Source organism: Caretta caretta, chromosome 8 (assembly GCF_965140235.1).
Source record: "Caretta caretta isolate rCarCar2 chromosome 8, rCarCar1.hap1, whole genome shotgun sequence".
In the NCBI taxonomy this organism is placed as follows: Eukaryota; Metazoa; Chordata; order Testudines; family Cheloniidae; genus Caretta; species Caretta caretta.
In genome coordinates this window covers 66,469,472-66,491,183 of record NC_134213.1, presented here as the reverse complement: position 1 = coordinate 66,491,183, position 21,712 = coordinate 66,469,472, and the positions used below count along the sequence as shown (strand labels likewise).

The window sequence follows — 21,712 nt, the reverse complement described above, 5'->3', positions numbered from 1 at the left end:
TTTAAAGATGGGTACTACATTAGCCCTTCTCCAATCTTCTGGGACCTCTCCTGTCAATTATGAGTTTGCAAATATTATTGCCAGTGGCTCTGAGATTTCTTTGGCTAATTCCTTCAGCATCCTGGGGTGAATAGCATCGGGCCCCGTTGACTTGAATGAATTCAAATTTGTCAGAAGTGTTCTTTACTTATCCCGATCTGTCTCCCTTCCCCTTTATTGTCTATGGTAGCTTCGCTAGTTGTCCGGTCACATTATATTTTGTGAGAAGACTGAAGTAAAGTAGGCGTTGAGTAGCTCTGCCTTCCTGTCATCTTCTGTTACCAGCTCGCCTTCTCCATTGAGCAGCAGACCCACACCAACTCTGATCTTTCTTTTTTGTCTGACATATTTGAAGAACCCCTTCTTGTTCTCTCTAGTATTCCTTGCCTGCTGTAACTCGTTCTTTGCCTTGGCGTTCCTGATTTTGTCCCTACACACTCTCGCTATTCCCATGTATACTTTCTTTGTGACATTACTTGTATGTATCCCTTTAGCTTTTTAGATAGCTAAAAAGCTCCTTGTGCAACCACATTGACCTCTTGTGACTGTTCTTATCTTACCTCTATTCATCAATCCAATCACAACAGCCCTTCTTATGGTCTGATGTACTAACTTAAAGCTCAAAACTAAACATAAAGCCTTCCCTTCAGCCAGGTGCAGCCCAAATGCTCCTGATCTGGTCAGAGTCCTTACTGCCTTAGCAGGCTACACCCTGCCCTTCTTAGCTGCAGCAATTCCCCCTTGCCTGAGGGTCTTCCCTGCAGGAGCCTCTCTCAATCTCTGCCATTTTACTGCAGCCACCTTCTGCTTTTTATAGATTAATAGATTCCAAGGCCAAAAGAGACCATTGTGATAATCTAGTCTGACTTCCTGTGTGACACAGGCCACAGAACTTACCTTTAAAAAACATCCAATCTTGATTTAATTATTGTCAGTGATGAAGAATCCACCATGACCCTTGGTAAATTGTTCCAATGGTTAATTACTCTCACCGTTAATTTACACCTTATTTCCAGCCTGAATTTGTCTAACTCAACTTCCAACCATTGGATCATGTTATATCTTTCTCTGCTAGACTGAAGAGCCTATTTATTAAATGTGTTCCCCCTGTGGATACTGATACTGTAATCAAGTCACCCCCTCACCTTCTTCTCTTTGTTCAGCTAAATAGATTGAGTCTATCACTATAAGGCAGGTTTTCTAATCCTTTAATCATTCTTGTGGCTCTTTCCTGAACCCTCTTCAATTTATCAATGTCCTTCTTGAAGAGGAAATTGCCTGATTCCTCTCAGGTGGGGTTCATTCTGTAGTCAGGATAGGCTTGGGCGGGGGAGGAAAGAGATTCAAAGTCACATTATCTAAGTCATGAATTTCATGGATAGCCGGAGTTAAGTTACATAACTTGGTTTTTTGTTCATGATTAGCTATTGCTGTCACATCTGATGTTTCTCACTTTCAGTGTTATCAAAAATGTTGATGGTAGAGTGAGTATTACGCCACTCAGAGAAGCAAAGACATATGTTAATGGGAAACACATTTCAGAGCCAACAGTTATGCATCATGTAAGTTATCCATCACTGATACAAAAATAAATATATTTATGCATGGCTTTGAAAACACCTGGCATGAACGGTAAATTATCTGTTGACTGCAGATTTTGAGAAGGCTCTTGAATCGTTCATCCTGACAGAACACTGGATATTTTGATGTATTATATATATATATTTGATTGTAAGATTAGAGACTGATAGTGTCTGTATTTTGCAGGGTGATCGTGTGATTCTTGGTGGAGACCATTATTTCAGGTTTAATCATCCAGTAGAGGTTCAGAAAGTAAAAAAGCCATCTTGTGGGACTACCCTTTCATGTGATGGGCCAAAAGATTTCGAATTTGCAAAAAATGAACTGTTGGTTGCACAGAGGTCACAGTAAGTATTGTGGCACCTTCCAAGTTAAAAATAAACTGCTCATCTGCTAATGCAGCATGCTGTCTTCTAGAAATGTATAAGCATATAAACTGCATAAGAATAAGTGAAAGTGTGTTAAAAAAAAAGTCACTCTTTACTTCTCATAAAATCCAAAATTTTAATAAAGTTGAATACACACACAATGGTATTGGAATGTTTTTATAACCATGAAACATTTATTTTTGTAATCTCTGTGCACTCTTTTGATTAACTGTTTGGAATTCACATAATTCTTATTATGACATATTTCCATCATAAGCCTGAATTCTGCTAAAATTGTGTTCTCACATGGAATCTTCTTGCTTGCCAAAAGATTAAATTGAAAGTTTATTCCACTACAAAAATCCAACACAATATTGCAAAATTCTTCATATTTTATTTGTCAGAATAACACAATATTATCACACCAGTTTAAATTATTTTGGTAACTTATTTCAAAATACCTGTCAATGAGTATTTCTGTAACAATACGGACAACAAAAAAGATTCGGGAAACGTTTTTTGACAAATAGATTCCTTACTAGGCATATTAATACAGAACTCTGAGTAATAATTGATTTAAACCATATTTCCCACACCCCTCGAAAGCAGTGCAAAGGCTTGGGGGAGTCAGGGGTAATGCAGAAGCTGAAGGAGAGGAAAGTAGTTGCTGGGAAGGAGCTTGGGTATGAACTTGAACAGTTGTTGGGAATGGGTGGGAAAAGTATAGAACAAGTGTTTTTGTGGGGGGAGTGGAAGGTGGTGTTAGGGAGCGTCCCCCATGCAGACCCTGCCTGACTCCTAGCCTCTCTCATTCAATCAGGCACATTTGTCCCCATGTGGTCCTGCACGCCCTCCCCCTCTGCCCATGTGGCCCTGCACCTCCACTCCCATTCAGCCCCTGCCCTAGTCTGTCATCACCCACTAGCCCTTATGAGCCCCTGTCTGACTCCCCTCAGCAGCCCCACACTGTCTGTCTCCCCATATCTCCTGTCTCCTGACATGGCCCGACAAACGCTGTGAAGAAGGCAGACTTTCTCTTCCCTATCCTAACTGGGGCTGGCAGGAGCAGCTGCTGTGTTCTAGCACCACAGCACCCTCTGGTGTGCAAAAGGCAGCACTGCATCAACTTTTCAGTAGAAGCTATTTTCTGCAAACATTAAATAAATAAATTTTTAATTAAAAATATATGCGGCACATGAAATATGCATGCACAGTGGTGCAGAATTCCCCCAGGAGTAATAGTTTTCTGTGCCTGGGCTCTATGTCATGGGAAGCACACATGAGGAACAGTGGTGACTCTTCCAGGATCTGCAGCTAGACAGGAAGGATGCAGCTATTCTAAAGCTCCCTATGCCTAACCCCCAATATAGTTTTGGCTGCAGGCTTTCTCTTCCCACTATGATTAGATCAGTGTAGGAGCACAGAGTACTTTACCTTTAATAGAGCAGCAGCAACAACACAGAGGATGGTGAACAACATTTGTATCCAGCTGTAAGTGGTAGTATGAGGTGCTAAGGGACTAGTGTGTGTGATGTGGCACCCTGTTGGCCCATAGAAAGCATGCTATCAGCCCACTAGGGCCACCCATGGCACTTGGAAATCTGCAGTCCTCACTGACTTAAAGTTTGGCTCTTCTAATCCACATGACTGTAGATTTGTGAGTTTCTACAGCAGATACTATTTGTGAAAGATTCTCAAAACAGTTCTTGAAATCAAATGTAATAAAATAGACATAAAATGTAGCAGCTGTGGCTAAAAAGTCTCTCTCTCTCTCTCGATTTTTTTCCATTGGGGGATGTGAGAACCAATAATCAATAAACTACAAAACACTTAGCACACCCACCACAATTAAAATGAGAGGTTTTTAGACCTAAATTTCACTTTTGACAGAAGCAATAAAGTAATTAATATAGCATTTGTTAGTCTTTTTAACTCATATACAACATACTAAAAAAGGTTAAAAGCTAACATTTTAATTTAAGTTACTCACTACTTCCAGACTTGAATCAGAAATTGAAGAGGCACGACTGAAAGCCAAGGAAGAAATGATGCAAGGTATACAGGTTGCAAAAGAGATGGCTCAACAAGAACTTATTTCTCAAAAAAAAGTATACGAAAGCAAGATAAAATCACTGGAAGCAGAACTGGTAAATTGCTTTGTATAATTAAACCAAAACGTGGATTGTGTAATCTTTCATGCTGTCTCGTGTGCCTGAACAGCTGAATCCCTGGCTCTATCTCTCCTCTCCTTTGAAACACTTATAAAAGTCCACCTATTGTATGAAGTATTCCAGCTATAATGCATTTTTTGCACGGCGTTTTCATTCTTTCTTGCATTTGCTGTTCTGCTAGCTTGCATGTTCTTTGGGGCAAGGACTGTTACAAGCAGGATAAAATTTTCACAGTGTGCTGGCTTGATATAATTAACAGAGAATAATATATGGTGGCAAAGTGATAAATTTATGATACTTTACTTCTCTGCAAATGTACTACAGGGTATAATAGTTGATGTTCATTGACTGGGATATAACCTCCCATTGCTGCGAAAGTGAATTTATCTCTGTAATCTATAGTGGTAATAAATCTCTTATGGAGTGAAAGAAGAACCGACTCTAATATCTATCTTCACCGAATGGGTTGGATGAGCTGAAGCATGTGATGTTTTTCCCATACATTCTGTCCTTTGTTTTTTTAGAGAGAAGAATCTCATAAGAAACAAATTCAGGAAATGAATAACCAGCAGACTACTAACAAAATAAAAGAACTGGAAAAAGCAAAGCAACATCTTGAGTTGGAAGTACATTTCAGCAAGAAGCGTCTGGAAATGGAGACATTCGCCACCAGACAGGTAATTTTAAAACGTGTTTTGTCTGATCAAACATCTATTTAAACACACCATTATAGTATTATTTAACTTCATTGGCTCTCTTAAAAATAGTCCTCTCCAAAATGATTTTAAGATAGACACGTCTCATTTACTGTCCTCCTATTAAATCAGCTGCTATTTGGGGAATCAGAAATAACAAGCTATAATTTTATGTAATGGGGGCTGGGTTGCTGATATTCCAAACTTAGGGGAATGTTGAGCTCACCAAAAATGATGGACTCAGGCATAAGTGCAAGCAATGTCTAGAATGTTAAGTATTTGGGGAAATATCTGAGGGAGCCAGAATACTTTCAAAATTTGTTTCATCAGATAAAAACATGAAAGGAGACTTGACAGCACCCCTGAAAATGAGGAATTATTCCTAAAGAGTATTAATAGATGTAATACCTTACATTTTGACCTAGATTAGGTTTCTACATTTGCTGACTGCAGTAGACACCAAAACTTCATTATTTTCCATGACTGCTAGTGCACATTTTTTTCATCTTTAAACTTCTACGATAGAGATTTTTTCTTTTTAAAATAATTGATAGAAAATTCTGTTCCCTTTTTCTTGAATTCAGCAGTCCCATCTAAATAATAAATGCTCCAACATATACATGTGAGAATTTAAGCAAGCAATAAAAATTGGTAGAATTTGTGTCTTCTTAACTGATGTAGTAGAGGGATCAGATCAAAAAGAAGTTTATTGTAAAGCTTTTACCCTCAAAAGATAAAATAACCTCTCGCCCTGTTTTATCCTTTTGCTTTTTGTAAAAACATTGTCATGGATGTATCTATATGTCTTTTCTTTAGGCTTTAGAAGATCATACTATTCGTCATGCAAAGATTCTTGAAGCTCTGGAGGCTGAGAAGCAGAAAATTGCTAAAGAAATAGAAATTCTCCAACAGAATCGTGGAAATGGGAATAAAACAATAACTAGTATGTGGGGAGGAGGGAGGTTGTGTACAGTATAACTTTCAATTCATTATTTCATCTGCCATCAGGCAATGGAGAGCCTTTCTCCCCTTCTCTTCCCGCTTGCTGGGATGTTTACTTTCTGACAGACACACCTCTTTAGTCTCTGTTTTCACCATTCTTCTTGTGAGAAAATTGCTGCATTTCTAGCTGAGATGGGATCCTAGTAGCTTAATCTCTTACCCCAACATGTTATCTTGGTGGAATTGAAGTTATAAGATCTTCATCTTTACTGTTTGGATGCAATCCTTGCCCTTCTTGAGACATGCACATCAGGCAGCACTAGAGTGATACTTTGTTCACATTTAGTTGATCTGGGTGAACAAACAAACATGTAGATTAGCATGCTTCCTCAGCAGACGCAAAGGTTCTCCCATTATCAGATGGTCTAGGCTTTGTGGGAAAGAGCAGGAAACACAGTTGTGGAGACTGGAGGACCAGAGCAGGAAGGTAAAATGTATTTGTTTCTGAAACCATTCAAATGTGATACCTGCCATGATTTAAATGGCATTCCAGTTTTGAAATATCCTTTGAAAGTGTTATCTGTCTTTTAGTGTTTTCAGTAAATTGGAAGTCCGTGTGACTGCCTTGTCCACCAAACTCCTTTAAAGGTCTCCTTTTTTGGTCTGGGATCATTTCAGTATGTTTGATCCAGTCAATCATGATCTTATGTGTTTTTTATTTAGTTAAGCCTAACTGGAATTCTATGAAACTCTCTCTGATGATCCAGGAGGCCAATACCATTAGTAGCAAATTAGGAAAGCACACAGTCTTCTGCAGGTGAGTTTCCTAATTCACACACAAGGCACGTGTAAAAAATAACTGAACTTGATGTTAGATGTGGAATGAGCTTTTTCTTAGAAAACTTTTGCTTATTACTCTTAACTCAAAACTGTTGGTTTGCAAGCTATTTTGAGTAAACTCACTTATAATAAATACGCAACAGAGAAACTTCTATTTAAGGCTTCTCAAGAGCCAGGATCTTGTATACTATTTTGGAATTTCTCCCTTGAATCTGACTGTATTACAAGAAAATTTTACCGAACCAACCTGATTACTCCTGTATTAGTAGGAGTGTTGTAAGCAAGACACGAGAAGTAATTCTTCTGCTCTACTCTGCACTGATTAGGCCTCAACTGGAGTATTGTGTCCAGTTCTGGGCGCCAGATTTCAGGAAGGATGTGGACAAATTGGAGAGAGTCCAGAGAAGAGTGACAAAAATGATTAAAGGTCTAGAAAACATGACCTTTGAGGGAAGATGGGAAAATTGGGTTTGTTTAGTCTGGAAAAGAGGACTGAGAGGGGACATAAAAGTTTTCAAGTATGTAAAAGGTTATTACAAGGAGGAGGAAGAAAAAATTTGTTTCTTAACCTCCTGAGGATAGGACAAAAAGCAGTGGGCTTAATTTGCAGTAAGGGAGGTTTAGGTTGGACATTAGGAAAAACTTCCTAACTGTTAGGGTGGTTAAGCACTGGAATAAATTGCCTAGGGAGGTTGTGGAATCTCCATCATCAGAGATTTTTAAGAGCAGGTTAGACAAACACCTGTCAGGAATGGTCTAGATAATATTTAGTCCTGCCATCTAGTGCAGAGGACTGGACTAGATGACCTCTAGAGGTCCCTTCCAGTTCTATGGTTCTATTATTTTAATTATCCCCTTGATATTATTTGTTACTTAAGCAAGCCAAATTTCTCAAAACTAATCTTTGTCTACTATTGGCAAACTATTAGCCTCATAGTGTTCCACTAGTCCACTCTTTTGTTAATTTTGGTGATCATAGCTTTTGTATTTTTTTTTAAATTAGACATGATATATCAGAACAAGGAAATGGCACTGGACCTTCTGTTAAAGTGCTGGTTCGTAACCTCAAGCTGGAAATTGCAACTTTCTGGAGCCTGGAGAAGTTTGAATATAAGCTAGCAGCAATGAAAGAACTCTATGAGGTCTGTAAGAATTGAAGAAAAACTTCACTAATTGTAAACATTTAATTTACGCTATATCGATGAAATCAAACAGGAGTTAGAGTCCAGAATTTGACAGATTTTTAATGAACTAAACATCTGTGCTTTTTATGTAGGTGGGGAAATCCTAGTTTTTACTCAGTTTTATGCATTTTACATTTACTCCATCCTTCCTCAGGTAAAGCTCTCATTTACTTAGCAAAAACTGAGTGATGCCTTCTGGACTTGGACCATGTTTGTAACTGGGTGTGTGTGTGCATGTGCGCGTGCTCACACATTTGGAGAAAATATCGATTTTAAAAGTTTTATGGATTTTTTTTTTCAAATTTTCACTAGTTTTTGGATCTTGCTAGTCAAACACATAATTTGACATTCAGCTAGATCCTTGTTTTCAAGTGCAATCTTAGATGTTGAAGGGTTGGAGAAGGGTTTAAAGACCTTTTTTCAATGTAAAGCATCTGTCTCCTAATAAACTGTTCTTTAAACTATATTAGTGAAATGCAGCAAAAATTTCCATCACTCTAATTACATCTCCTTTAGACAAACTATAGAATTTATACCTTGTTCCCTTTGTACATGCAGTGTTTTGTATTAGGGTAGATGGTGTTAACATTAATGCTTTGTACATAACAAGAGCATGTGCAAAGGAAGGGGTGGGGGGCAGGAAAAAAGAAGAAAGGTATCTGTATTTGACTCCACAGTTGTACATTATTTAAAAAAAAACTTTTAAAATTTGAAATTTCATGAATGCAGACAACACCTTCATAATTATATTGCCCTTTTTATTTAGTCTTGTATGTATGCAACTTCTTTTCCCATGGCGTATCAAAGTTAAAATGGTAGGCCTTGGTCTGTGCAGGAGGAAAATGTGTCAGAGGAAATAAACCCATCTTTGTACAATTCTTTATAAACATATAAGCACAGTGTAAATTGCCCATGTTCTAGGACAATATGTCCTAAAGAGCACCATGGATTTATACATTGTGTGAAGTTTTAGAACTGGTAGCTTACGAAGCCTAGTAAAAAGTTCACCCAATCTGCTGGGCCTCTTCAGATTCCTTCCATTTTTAGGAGGGCACAAAGAGTGGTCTTTCTGCTGCATTCCAGTTCTCATTTCAGGAGCTTTGCAGAGTGTAGTATCTTTTCTTCAGTGTGTGCAATATGTGAGGGTGTAATCTAATTGCATACTAAAACAAACATAGTAGATGGTATTCAGAGGTGAGAGCTGGCTGCAGTGCAGGAAGGGTCCAAAGCTATCAAGTGGGACCATAAAACAGTTTGTCTTAATTAGTTTATATGTACTTCAGTGTGTATATTCAGATGGTGTGGATATATGCACACTTGTTCTTTTTTCCTTTCAGCATTTATTTTGTGCACAGCCTCATGCATTGTTGAAAAATTAGTAGAAAACAATGTGCTATGTCAAGGTTATAATCAAACATTTTGATTTTTGCTGTTTCTAAACTAAATTCCTTCAAACATTTCAAAAACACTAATTCTGATGGAGCATTCAGGCTGTGTCTACACTACAAAGTTTTGCTGACACAACTTATGTCAGCATACAGCCACTACGGTTAGTATATCTCTTGTGCATGTGCATACTTGGCTCCTTGTGTCGGTGCTGCGTGTATTCACCGGGAGTGCTTGTGTCAATGTGCAGTGCACCATAGGGAGGTATCCCAAAGTGCAACACACTCAGTGTGCTCTCTTTTGGGTAGTTTTGGCAATGCAAGGTGGGGCAGAAATGGATAGCATAGAAGTGACTAAGAGCAAGGGGTCAACTTCCCATAATGCAGTGTACTCCATTCCATAATATCTGTATCCTATCATTTTTATTGCCTATTTTCAATTTCCATGAATGTGCGTGAGACTTGTCACTGTCTGTCATCTCTGACAGAACATGGTGTCTGAACAGCTCTGCACTGTTGTCCTGGGTGTTGCAAGCACAGGACGCATGATTCTCCGGTATTTGCAGAGCTGCAAAGAAGAACCGTGGGGATGATTTCCTGGCAGTCACTTTGCTGTGAGACATAGCAAGAACCAATTCAAGGTTGTTGGTGGCATTCACAGAACTGCTGCAAATGGTGGAGTGCCACTACTGGGACCAAGAAATGAGCACTCAGTGGTGGGATTGCATCATAATGCAGATTTGGGATGATGAGCAGTGGCTGCAGAACTTTTGGATGTCCAAGGCCACATTCCTGGATCTGTGTGCTGAGCTCGCTGAAGCCGTCTGATGCAGGGGCACCAAACTGAGAGCTGCACTGACAGTGGAGAAACAAGTGGTGAACACACTGTGGAAATTTACAATGCTGGATTGCTACCAGTCAGTAGGAAAATCCACTGTGGGGGGCCATTGTCATGCAAAAGTGCAGGGCCATTAATCATGCTGTGCAGGACTGTGACTCTCTGCTATGTGCAGGGTATAGTGGATGTCTTTTCAGTTATGGGGTTCCCAAACTGCGGTGGAGCAATAGACAGCATGCATGTTCCTGTTTTGGCCCTAGTTCACCTTATTACAGAGTACATCAACAGAAAGGGAGGCTACTTCTTTGAGTGGTTGCTCATGTGCATTCCATATTAGGTGTGTGTGCTCGCCACATGCACTGGTGCCAGAAGTTTTTCTCTTAGCGGTATCTGCAGGGGACTGGCTCTGTTGCCCTCTGGAGTGGTGCCCACACGGCGCAGTATAAGGGGTGCCACCAGCTCCCTCCACCCTCAGTTCCTTCTTGCAGTCAGTGGTGGTGCTGGAACTTCTGCTTCGGCTAGCATTGTTTCGTTCTTAGTTCTTGCAAACTTTGAAAACCTGTAATGTTGTGTATTTAGTTAGTAGTTCTTAGTTATCCTTAGTAGTATTTCCCAACTCTTTGATAGTCCTGAATGGGACTTGGCCAGGGGACGGGGATTGCCCCAGTCCCCAGGCTTTAAGCCCTGTGAACGCTGTAAATGGCCTGTGCCCATCAGTGATCCACATACCAGCTGCTTAAGGTGCTTAGGTGAAGGGCACAAAAGTGACAAGTGCCGTATCTGCAAGTCCTTCAGACCTAGGACGAAGAAGGTGCGCGATATCTGTCTGAAAGTGCTCCTGATGGAGTCAGGACTCACTCTGGCACCAGAGCAGTGGTGAGGACTGCGGCCTCTGTGCGCAGTGCTCTGCTGGTGCCATCCAGGAGCCAGCACCGGTCCCCCTCCACTGCTCCAGTGAAGAAACCGAAAAAGATTTTGAGCGGAAGATCTCCTACGTCCCATAAGGGAAAGGAGAGGGCTGGGGGAGAGCCACAACCTGTGCCAGGTAGCTCAAAGCCCCCGTTGGGAACTCGGGTCCCAGCTCAGGTAGAGCGGTGCAGCCTACCCCAGATAGCCATGCAGGCTGCAGCTAGCTTCAGGTGCTGTTCACGCCCAAAGGCCTTCAAGCAGCTCAGGAGGTCCTGATCCTCAGTGTCACGCTCACCAGCTCCAGCGGTATCCCAGTCTCGGGGAAAACCCGCGTTGGGATCCATACACGTGTCCCTGCCTCAGCGGCACCATTCCCCATAGAGAGGGACATCTCACCATTGCTCACCTGCCCGAAGCAGTCACACCTCAGGACTAGAGAGGCAGGCTCAGCTGAGCCCTCTTCGGTCCCTGCATGGGGGCACTAATCAAGGGACTCAAGACGTACCTCGCCCGTGGATTGATGCAGACTCTCTGGGGCACACACCACCCAGCAGGAACTCTAGGACCAACCCCAATGGTCTCCAAGTGCCCGGTAATGATCCCGGGGCCGATCAGACACCAGAGACTGAATTGCAGGGCCATCATGACCCGTCTCCAAGAAGGATATTGCCCTACTGAGGATGGTCCTCCTGGCAACCGGCCCATAGTAGCTCACGGTCCTGTTCGGTGTCCCGGTACCAGTCGAGTAGCATGAGGCATGGATTTCTGGGTATCCGACGCAGATCCTCTGAACACCATCAGTCCCCAAGACCCAGACCAAGACAATGTCGCTTGGACAGGTTGGCTTCGGGATGCAGCAACAGGCACCGGTCGGACAAGAGCCACCACTCAGCCCAATCCTGGTCGCCTGGTACCGACTGCTCCACTGGTAGCTCTGGCTCAGAGCGAGGTTCCCTGACCGCGGGACAAGCCCCCGTAGTGGCAGTGCTGACTATATTATCAGCACCAAAACCTGCCCCAGTGGTCGGCAGTATATTATCAGCACCAAAACCAAGCGCAGTGGCCAGCACCCTGGGGGTTCATTCAACCTTCCCAGGATGCCCAATTGGTGTTGAGAGCCTCGGAGAGGCTAGCAGCCTCAGTATCCCACCCCCCTCCGATGCTCGAGGCTTCAGGGGGTTCAGACCCTGCGTGTCCAGGAGAGCAAGCTGCTGGACCACCAATGGGCATGGAGATTCCTGCAGCACTGGCATCCTTGCCAGATGAGGCTATCATGGGGGCCCCCCTCACCCAGTTCCTCAGGATGACACCAAAGTGCACCAGGAACTTTTGAAGAGGGTCGCTTCTAACCTTGGGCTTCAGGCAGAGGAATTGGAAGAGCCCTCGGACTCTCTGTTTTGACGTCCTCTGTTCCTCTGCTCCCACCAGGGTGGCCCTATCCCTTCATGAAGGGGTCTCCAAAATCAGTAATGCCCTGTGGCAGACCCCCTCTTCCCTGGCCTCTATCTCTAAAAGGGCCAAACCTAAGTACTTCATGCCAAGACAAGGGCACGAATACCTATACTCCCACCCAGCCCCCAATTCCCTTGTGATCGAGGTGGTTAACCACAAGGAGAGGCAGGGACAACCCGGGGCCACCCCCAAAAATAAAGACTTGAGGAGGCTGGATCTTTTCGGACATAAAGTTTTAGTCTTCCAGCCTTCAGGTGAGAGTAGCCAACCACCAAGCCCTCCTTGACTGATATGACTTCAGTATTTGGCAAGCAATGGCCAAGTTCTAAGGGTCGCTCCCCATGGCTTCTAAGAAGGAGTTCCGAGTGATCCTCTATGAGGGCACGACTGTGGCTGAGGCGGCCCTCCAGGCAACATCAGATGCTGCTGCCTGCACCAGGGCTTCTGCTATCTCCATGCGGCGAGTCTCTTGGCTGCTCCTCTCTGGGTTGTCCACTGAGGCCCAGCAGTCATTGCAAGACCTGCCCTTTGACGGGGGGGGGGGGGGGGTCCTATTTGCAGAGCAAACAGACAGCAAGTTGCATGGCCTCAAGGACTTCCGTACCACCCTGAAAATCCTGTGTCTCTACATGTCAGCCCCGGCACATAAGCAGTTCAAACGGCAGTAGCCACAAGTACTCCTGTTCTTTTTGTTCATAGATGTGGACACTTCTACAGCTGATTCAGAGCTGTGCCTGCAGAGTCCTTTTCCCCGCAGCCCCAGGAGATCCAATAGCTCCTGTCTACTCCAGGCAGGAGTGCATCTGGAGTGTGTAGCTGACATAGTCAGCTGGGAAGTTGCATACAGCAAGGGAGAGCAGATAGAGTTGTGCTCACCCAGCTGGACAACTAGGAAAAGCCATTTCAAAATACATGAGGGGTTTTAAACGTGGAGGGACTTCTGATATGCATGACCCCTGGAGTTAACAATTGTGACCAGAGCAGTCAGCGTTAGGCATTGTGGGGCAGCTGCTGGCGGACTTTTCGGGTCGACATGGGTAACTCATGTCTTCACTTGAGCTGTGTCACTTTCTACACGTTGACCATAGCGCAATGCTGCTCAGGGAGCTGGTGTTTCTATGTCAGTGTAATGGGGCACACACATCAGTGGCAGAGAAATTTAAGTGTACAACCAGGTTGACACAGCGACCTAACTTTTTGTAGTGTAGAACAGGCCTAACTCAAGCTTGGAATTTGAAAAGACAGTTTGAGCCCCTGGAGCCCCAAAAATACCATTTGAAAAAAATTTTCTCAATGGAAAAAATACTGGCTTTTCATGTTTGGAAAATGTTATTCTGTAATATTTATCAAAAAAGAAAATTGCCCCTCAAATGGTGAAACATGAAACCCTTTCATCTGAAAGAGTAATTTCTTCAGACAAATGTGGGTATCTGAAATCAGAAATTTAAAAAGAAAGCTCCAGAATTCTTCTTTCAGTATTATCTGGTTCAAATTTTGTAAACGGAGGTGTGGGGAGGGAGTTGGGGGAAATTCTGTTTCTATGTATGTATATCAAATTAAAAAAGTGCATTTAGGTATATTTACTGTTAGGAACTGCTTTGGTCTTAGCACCTAACCTCTAGTTTTGCCATTACATATGGAAAAATATGGCTAAAATGGTTATGTAATTCTAAATGTTGTTATAATGCAAGAAACTTTAGTGAAATCTAAATGCATTGAGTCTTTATTGTTCTGCTTTAGGGAGTGAGCTGTAAAGTAGTTTTGTCCTTGGCTTCCCCAAATCCAGGAGGCTGGACATTGTCTTCTCTAAACTTTTATCTCGTTTGTAAAGGCTAGTGTGGACACTCAATAAAAGTTTGTAGCCTGCAACAAGTCTGTGGAGATGTTTCTGCATTAGCAGTTACAAATATATTAAGTACTTCAAGTTAATTACGATCAGTTAACTTGAGACACAGAGGTCTAATGTAGACATAACCTTAACAAGCAAGCCAACAAACATTTATTTCAAAGGCAAATGCTAATGTTAAAGACCAGCCTACTTTCTTTACAAATAAATTGTAAGCTTTTATTACACCATTCCTCTTTTTAACATAGCTAAAAGAACTGGATTTTCTTCTCCTTTCAGAGTAATGGTAGTAACAAAGCTGATGTATTTTATGATCCTGCTGATGAGTGGGAACCTGACCTTACAACTACATCCATTTCTTCCTTTTCCAGAAGGAGGTAAATAATTTATTATTCTAATTTTTTATATTAAAAATTACATTTTCAGAAACTTGTTGATTGGTATAATTAAATGTCTCAATAAAATTACATTTATTTTATTTGCCTTATTACAGTGCTGACACGTTAAAAATTATTTGCCATTCAACTTGCGTATTGGCTAGGAGGGTGGAATTGTACTGATATAATACCTTAGAAAGCTCTGAGGCTCTTTTGTACACATTATGCCAATAGTGATAAAATAAATATAATTTAATGTATTTTTGGAATGGCTGAAGTATGCTCTTCATGCATATTAATGACTTTCCTGTTGTGAATGTGATGCACTTAGCAGTGATTTTTTTGTATCTTTTCTTAAGTGACCTTTTTAAAAAAAAATATATATATATATTCCCCATCTTGTTACTTTATGATGTACCTAGGAGGCCTGAAAGGTGTGGGTTTTTCTAATACCTTTTTTTCCTTATGTTTTCCCTTGGAGATATCAAGAATGTTGAATTTTTTGCAGTACTTTTGCTGGAGGTCTATTTTAAGGCTTGTCTGCAGTAAAGTTTGTACCTAATTGGTTGTCAATTAACTTAAGATAGTTTGGAGAGTGTCTCGACTTACCTTTATAAACTAGCAATCAATTTAATTCCTGAGATTTAAAAAAAAAAAAAAATCCTCTAGACAAATGGTCAGAGGAACCAGTCACATGGACCTAACAGTGGTTTGCCAGTATATCTATTAAATGTCCAAAAAAAACCCTGTACATTAATGCAGAGTTAAGGTTGCCTGGTGATAGCTGACACCCTTCCAGAGCATCGAGTTGAGCAAAGCTCAAACTAGTGAAAACCAGGAAATACAGAGTTACAGTAAATGCCAGTGCAGTCTTAAGTCAGCCCCAATAAGCCCATAACAGATATTCTCACTTGCCTTTGCTATGCATTGCACAGGAGCTCCCTACACTTTCATGCTTTTCTTATTCCACAGAGAGAACTCCACATATACTAAATTTTACAACTCCTTCAAACCCTTTCACAACTTCTTCACCGTAGGCACACTAGATCGTCAAACATTATCCTTTCACTTACCCTTCCTTAAAATCGCAGACCATGTTCTTTGCTCACCTAACTGCTGACAATCCCCATGGCAAGCCCCCAGGCCCTGCTAGTGACACAGTCTACACAGCGCAGTGATGAAATGAGGCATACTGGGTCTGGCAAGGGACAAAGGCAACTTTTTTTTTTTTTCCCTTCCTTGCACCTCTTTCATGTGATTACACACCCAGGCTCACACCACCCCCAGAGGGCCACAGTCTCCCAGGTTACCTTGTATCACAATCACAGCTCTTCCAAGCTACTACAGCTTCCTCCACCATTCAGTACAGTTATACCTAATACAGTGAATAAAGCTGGAGTTACATGCAGATAATTCCCCGTGGCTATTGCCAGCTCTGAGGGGCAGAGTTAAGGTTGTGTGGACATGAATTTGTACCTGAACTTCAAAAAAAAAAAAAAATCCCCCCCCCCCCCCCACCTCAGGCCACATTCATACATCATGGGGAGAACTAAAAAAAAAGGGTAACTTTAAAGGCAGATTTAGTGTATATAGGTACAGTATAGTTTTTATGGCTTTTTCAGTGTGCATTGTAAAGCTATAATATCCAACATTGTGGACTATCATCAAGTAAGCAGTAAATTTAACTAAAGAGAGTAGTTATCTAAAGAGAATAGTTATCTTTCATTCATAGCAATTACTTTATAATCCTAAATTAGGGCTGTCGATTAATCGCAGCTAACACACATGATTAACTCAAAAAAATCACTATTAAAAAAATTAATCGCACTGTTAAATTGAAATTTATTAAATATTTTGGATGTTTTTCTTTTTCAAATATATCGATTTCATTTACAACACAGAATACAAAGTGTACACTGCTCACTTTTATTATTTTTATTACAAATATTTGCACTGTAAAAATGACAGTATTTTTCAGTTCACCTCATACAAATACTGTAGTGCAATCTCTTTATCATGAAAGTGCAATTTACAAAAGTAGGGGGTTTTTGTTACCTAACTGCTCTCAAACATAACAATGTAAAACTTTAGATCCTACAAGTCTGTTCAGTCCTGCTTCTTGTTCAGCCAGTCACTAAGAGAAACAAATTTGTTTACGTTTAAGGGAGATAATGCTGCCCACTTCTTAATTACAATGTCACCTGAAAGTGAGAACAGGCATTCGCATGGCACTGTTGTAGCTGGCGTCGCAAGATATTTACATTCCACATGCACTAAAGATTCATGTGCCTCTTCATGCTTCGGCCATCGTTCCAGAGGACATGCTTCCATGCTGATGACGCTCATTTAAAAAAAAAATGCGTTAATTAAATTAGTGACTGAACTCCTTGGGGGAGAATTGTAGGTCTCCTGCTCTGTTTTACCCGTATTCTGCCATATATTTCATGTTCTAGCAGTCTCGAATGATGACCCAGCAAATTTTGTTTGTTTTAAGACCACTTTCACTGCAAATTCGACAAAATGCAAAGAAGATACCAATGTGAAATTTCTAAAGATAGTTACAGCATTTGACCCAAGATTTAAGAATCTGAAATGTCTTCCAAAATCTGAGGGATGAGGCGTGGAACATGCTTTCAGAAGTCTTAAAAGAGCAACACTCTTATGCGGAAACTACAGAACCCAAACCATCATAAAAGAAAATCAACCTTCTGCTGGGGGCATCTGACTCAGATGATGAAAATGAACATGCGTCGGTCCGCGCTGCTTTGGATTGTTATCGAGCAGAACCTGTCATCAGCATGGACATATGTGGTTGAAGCATGAAGGGATGGTGGTTGAAGCATGAAGGGACATATGAATCTTAAGCGCATCAGGCATGTAAATATCTTGCAACGCTGGCTACAACAGTGCCATGCGAATGCCTGTTCCCACTTTCAGGTAACATTGTAATTAAGAAGCGGGCAGCATTATCTCCTGTAAATGTAAACAAACTTGTTTCTCTTAGCGGTTGGCTGAACAAGAAGTAGGACTGAGTGGACTTGTAGGCACTAAAGTTTTACATAGTTTTATTTTTGAATGCAGATTTTTATTGTACTTAATTCTACATTTGTAAGTTCTCTTTTCATGATAAAGAGATTGCACTACAGTACTTGGAGTAGGTGAATTGAAAAATACTGTTTCTTTTGTTTTTTAAAGTGCAAATATTTGTAATAAAAAATGAACACTACACTTTGTATTGTGTTGTAATTGAAATCAATCTATTTGAAAATGTAGAAAACATCAAAAATATTAAATAAATCATATTATATTATTGTTTAACAGTGCGATTAATCACAATTAATTTTTTTAATTGCTTGACAGCCCTATTCGAAATCTTGAAGCTGGAGGGGGGGGGGGGGGTTAGGGAAAAAATACCAAAAATGTATTAAGATCTAAAACAGATTTTTTTTTCAAATGTTTGTAGGTATCAGCAATACAAAATAGTGTCTGGTTCGGAAGGTTTTATTTACACTTCTATAATTTAAAAGCATCATATTTAAAAAAGTAAATTGCAGCTGAGCCAAGACCTTGTACATGAAGTTTTAGCCTTGTAACAGTGTTTACGGCTGAATTGCAAACTCCTGCAAATAGTAGCTTATAATGGAAATGCTGACAGATCCTTAATTATGGCTTTGCTACGGGGCACAGATATGATACTGTTATTCTGCAGTAAAGCAGTTTGGTTCAGCTGATTGTAAATCTTTATATGCGTTGTTGACAGCCCAAAGTAAATTCTACCCTGGGGTTAAATAAAAGTTCTTTAAAAGGAATCTGACAGGCAGTTTCTTTATTTCTAGTCTAAATATTAGTTTAACAATAGAATAATGTTGGAATGGCAACAGCTTTCCTCGTCTGTTGCTTGCTGGGCAGTAATTGGAATGCTATTTCTGTGCACTGTCAGAGTCTCAGTTGTGTATTTAATCTGCCTAATTTAAACAATGTCCTGTATAAAAGTGAATTGAAAGAAAAAGCTTTTGAACTGTCAACACCTGAGTTCACGGTTCTTTGTTTCTTCTGTAACACTTGGTGACATCATTAATGGTGAAGGAAATTGAATTTAATATGCTTTGTAGGAGTTTGTGATGTTGATTATAGCAGGGCAAAAAGAAAATACTGAACCTCATGGCATGGAGTAGGGTGAACAGACAGCAAATGTGAAAAATCGGGATGGGGTGAGGGGCAATAGGAGCCTGTATAACAGAGGTGGGCAAACTACAGCCCGTGGGCCACATCCGGTCCGTGGGACCCTCCGGCCCGGCCCCTGAGCTCTTGGCCCAGGAGGCTAGTCCCTGGCCCCTCCCTTGCTGTTCCCCCTCCCCCACAGTCTCAGCATGCCACTGGTGCAACGCTCTGGGTGGCCGGGCAGCGCAGTTGCAGAGCTGCGGCCTGACCCCATGCTCTGGTGGCGCAGTATGGGGCGGGTGGGGGTTGGATAGAGGGCAGGGGAGTTGGGGGTGGTGGTCAGGGGGCGGGAGTGTGGCTAGGGGGCAGGGTGATCAGAGCGGGGAACAGGGGGGGTTGGATGGGGCAAGGGTCCCAGGGGGCAAGTCAGGAATGAGACCAGGGGCTTGGATGGGGCTGCAGGGAGCGGGTTGGGTGGATGGGGCAGGAGTCCACGGGGAGCCGTCAGGGGACGGAGTTGGATGGGGCAGGAGTCCCCGGGGAGCTGTCGGGGGCGAGAAGCTGGAGGGTTGGATAGGAGGCAGGGCCAGGCCACGCCTGTCTCTTTGGGGAGACACAGCCTCCCCTAACCGGCCCTCCATACAATTTTGGAAACCCAATGTGGCCCTCAAGCCAAAAGGTTTGCCTGCCCCTGCTATATAAGAAAAAGACCCAAAAATTGGGACAGTCCCTATAAAATCAGGACATCTGGTCACCCTAGCGTGGAGAGCGAGTAAGAGTTCATTTTAAAATGTGTGGATTTGGGTAATTAGCAGTTTCTGTTTTTGAAAAAGCATTGTGTGTCCTTGGATGCCACCCCTGACACGTGGTGTTAGATTGTTCAACCAGCAAATAGACACCGAGAAAAGCAAAGCTATTGTCACTTATTCCCTTAAAAAGGGTGGGTGGCTGACTGTATGAAGTTATTTTCTTCTGACAGGGTCCAAAAATCAGCCTTTTCTCTAAAGGGGCAGGCCCAGGTTTCATGTTCATAAACCCTATGAACCAGGGAGGAAGCAGTCCTTTGTTTTCTCCAGGTTTTAGAAAGGAAGGATAGTCCAGGGATTAGGGCACTAGCCTAGTACTGGGGAGACCTGGGTTGAAGTCTCTGCTCTGCCACAGTCTTCGTGTGTGACCTTGGGCAGGTCACAGTCTCTGCCTCAGTTCCCCATCTGTAATATATGGCTAATAGTACTACCATACCTCACAGAAGTGTTGAGAAGAGAAATACATTAAAGACTGTTAGATGCTTAGATAGTAAAGTAATGGGGGCCTTACAAGTTATTGAAATAGATAAATTGAGCATCACTTCGTCTAGTTTCTGTTCAAGAATTTCCATCTCAGTCAGCGGCTCCTCCAGAGGAAGAGCTTTGAGTCTGACAACTATTCATCAGGTATGGCTACTGGGCTTTGTTCTGTTGCAAATCCCCTTAGCTTGAGATTTTCAGGTACTGTCTATATCTCAAGTTTACTTAATTGAATTTGCCCCAATCTAAGGTCAGCTAAACTGACCACCTTCAAGATATGCAGGTGTTTCCTCATAAACTCTGATAACACTATGGTGGTAGTATATTTGATCTGTCTGGATAGCACCGGGAACCTCACATAGCTAAGGGAGGGCATACTACTGTTTTAAGTGAATGTAAGGAAATCTGCTATCAATAAGTCTGACGCATCTGCTTAGCAGAATGTCTACGTAGGTGGGAGTTTTTACCTAGTCAGGAGGGACTCGGACCACATGAGCATGGTGCTTAAAGTTGCCCTCCCTTAGGGAGCTGTCTGGTAGAGGGATAAGTAGAAGAACATGGCATCCCGTTTGTGTCCATGCCCCTATGGTCCTATATCTTTTCAGGGTATGCCCACTGTAGGAAATAGAAGGTGGAAGGTTTTTTGCGGCGTGTTAGCTAGGAGGTAGCCTGTGGTTTATATTGCCTAGCAAACGGTTGTGAAAATTACAACTCCCTTGTTGGCACTAGGATTTTACCTCATGGTAGATACCATGTGTTAGTTAATATATGGTTTTGGGGGGGTGATTTTTTTACTGAGGAAAAGATCTCAGTGGTTAGTCTAGCCTCTTCCCTGGATGCCTGCTGAGGTACCACTGTTCTGAACCTAAGGTCTGTGCTGTGCAGGCACAGAAAGAGAATTTATATTCCCATTTTCTGTGGCTGAGTCAAGACAGCCCACCCTCTCAGAGGATTCTAGGATTGAGGGTGAGACTTGTAGATAGGGTGGTGTGTAGGCTAATGCACGTGGTCTCAACCTTTTTCTTTCTGAGGCCCGCCCCCCCCAATGTGATTAAAAACTCAGTGGCCCACCTGTGCCACGACAACTTGTTTTCTGCATATAAAAGCCAGGGCCAGCATTAAGGAGTAGCAAGCAGGCCAATTGTCCGGGGGTCCACACCACAGATAGCCCTGTGAAGCTAAGTTGCTCAGGCTTCTGCTTCGGCCCCGGGTGGTGGGGCTCAGACCCCAGGCTTCATCCCTGCATGGCAGGGCTTAGGCTTTCTGCCCTGGCCCCCTGCGAGTCTAACACTGGTCCTGCTTGACGGACCCCCTGAAACCTGGTTGAGAACCACTGGGAGAATGCATTGTTCATTCATGTTGGAAGGAACTGAACTTGGAGGAAGCAGATACCTGAGGAGGGTAAATTCTGTTATATTAATTGGTCATCGTTCCTGCTTATATAATCAAATTGAAGAGGGTCCAGTGTTATAAGAGTGAGTCACACAGGAGTTCTAGTTGAAGAGTAGGGGCAGATCGTCAGCTCATGTAAATTGTCATAATTCCATTGACTCAAATGGAAGTATGACACTTTACATTAACTGAGGATCTCCCCTGATCTTTATTTCAGGGCTCATATGTAAGGGGACAGTGATGACT

The 21,712-nt window shown here is 42.1% G+C and overlaps 1 protein-coding gene across 2 annotated transcripts in view; it reads left to right on the top strand.

Moving 5' to 3' along the window:
* Positions 1-21,712, top strand: part of KIF14 (kinesin family member 14) — a 71,620-nt gene that overhangs the window by 26,295 nt on the left and 23,613 nt on the right. For both annotated transcript variants that reach the window (XR_012669679.1, XM_048860000.2), the window contains exons 15-22: positions 1,499-1,601; positions 1,807-1,967; positions 3,988-4,135; positions 4,684-4,836; positions 5,671-5,797; positions 6,520-6,613; positions 7,640-7,778; positions 14,530-14,627. Coding sequence is in view for 1 of the 2 variants with exons in the window: in XM_048860000.2 (XP_048715957.1) it covers positions 1,499-1,601; positions 1,807-1,967; positions 3,988-4,135; positions 4,684-4,836; positions 5,671-5,797; positions 6,520-6,613; positions 7,640-7,778; positions 14,530-14,627 (1,023 nt within the window). In the remaining variant the exon portion in view is untranslated. The remainder of the gene's footprint in view (positions 1-1,498; positions 1,602-1,806; positions 1,968-3,987; positions 4,136-4,683; positions 4,837-5,670; positions 5,798-6,519; positions 6,614-7,639; positions 7,779-14,529; positions 14,628-21,712) is intronic.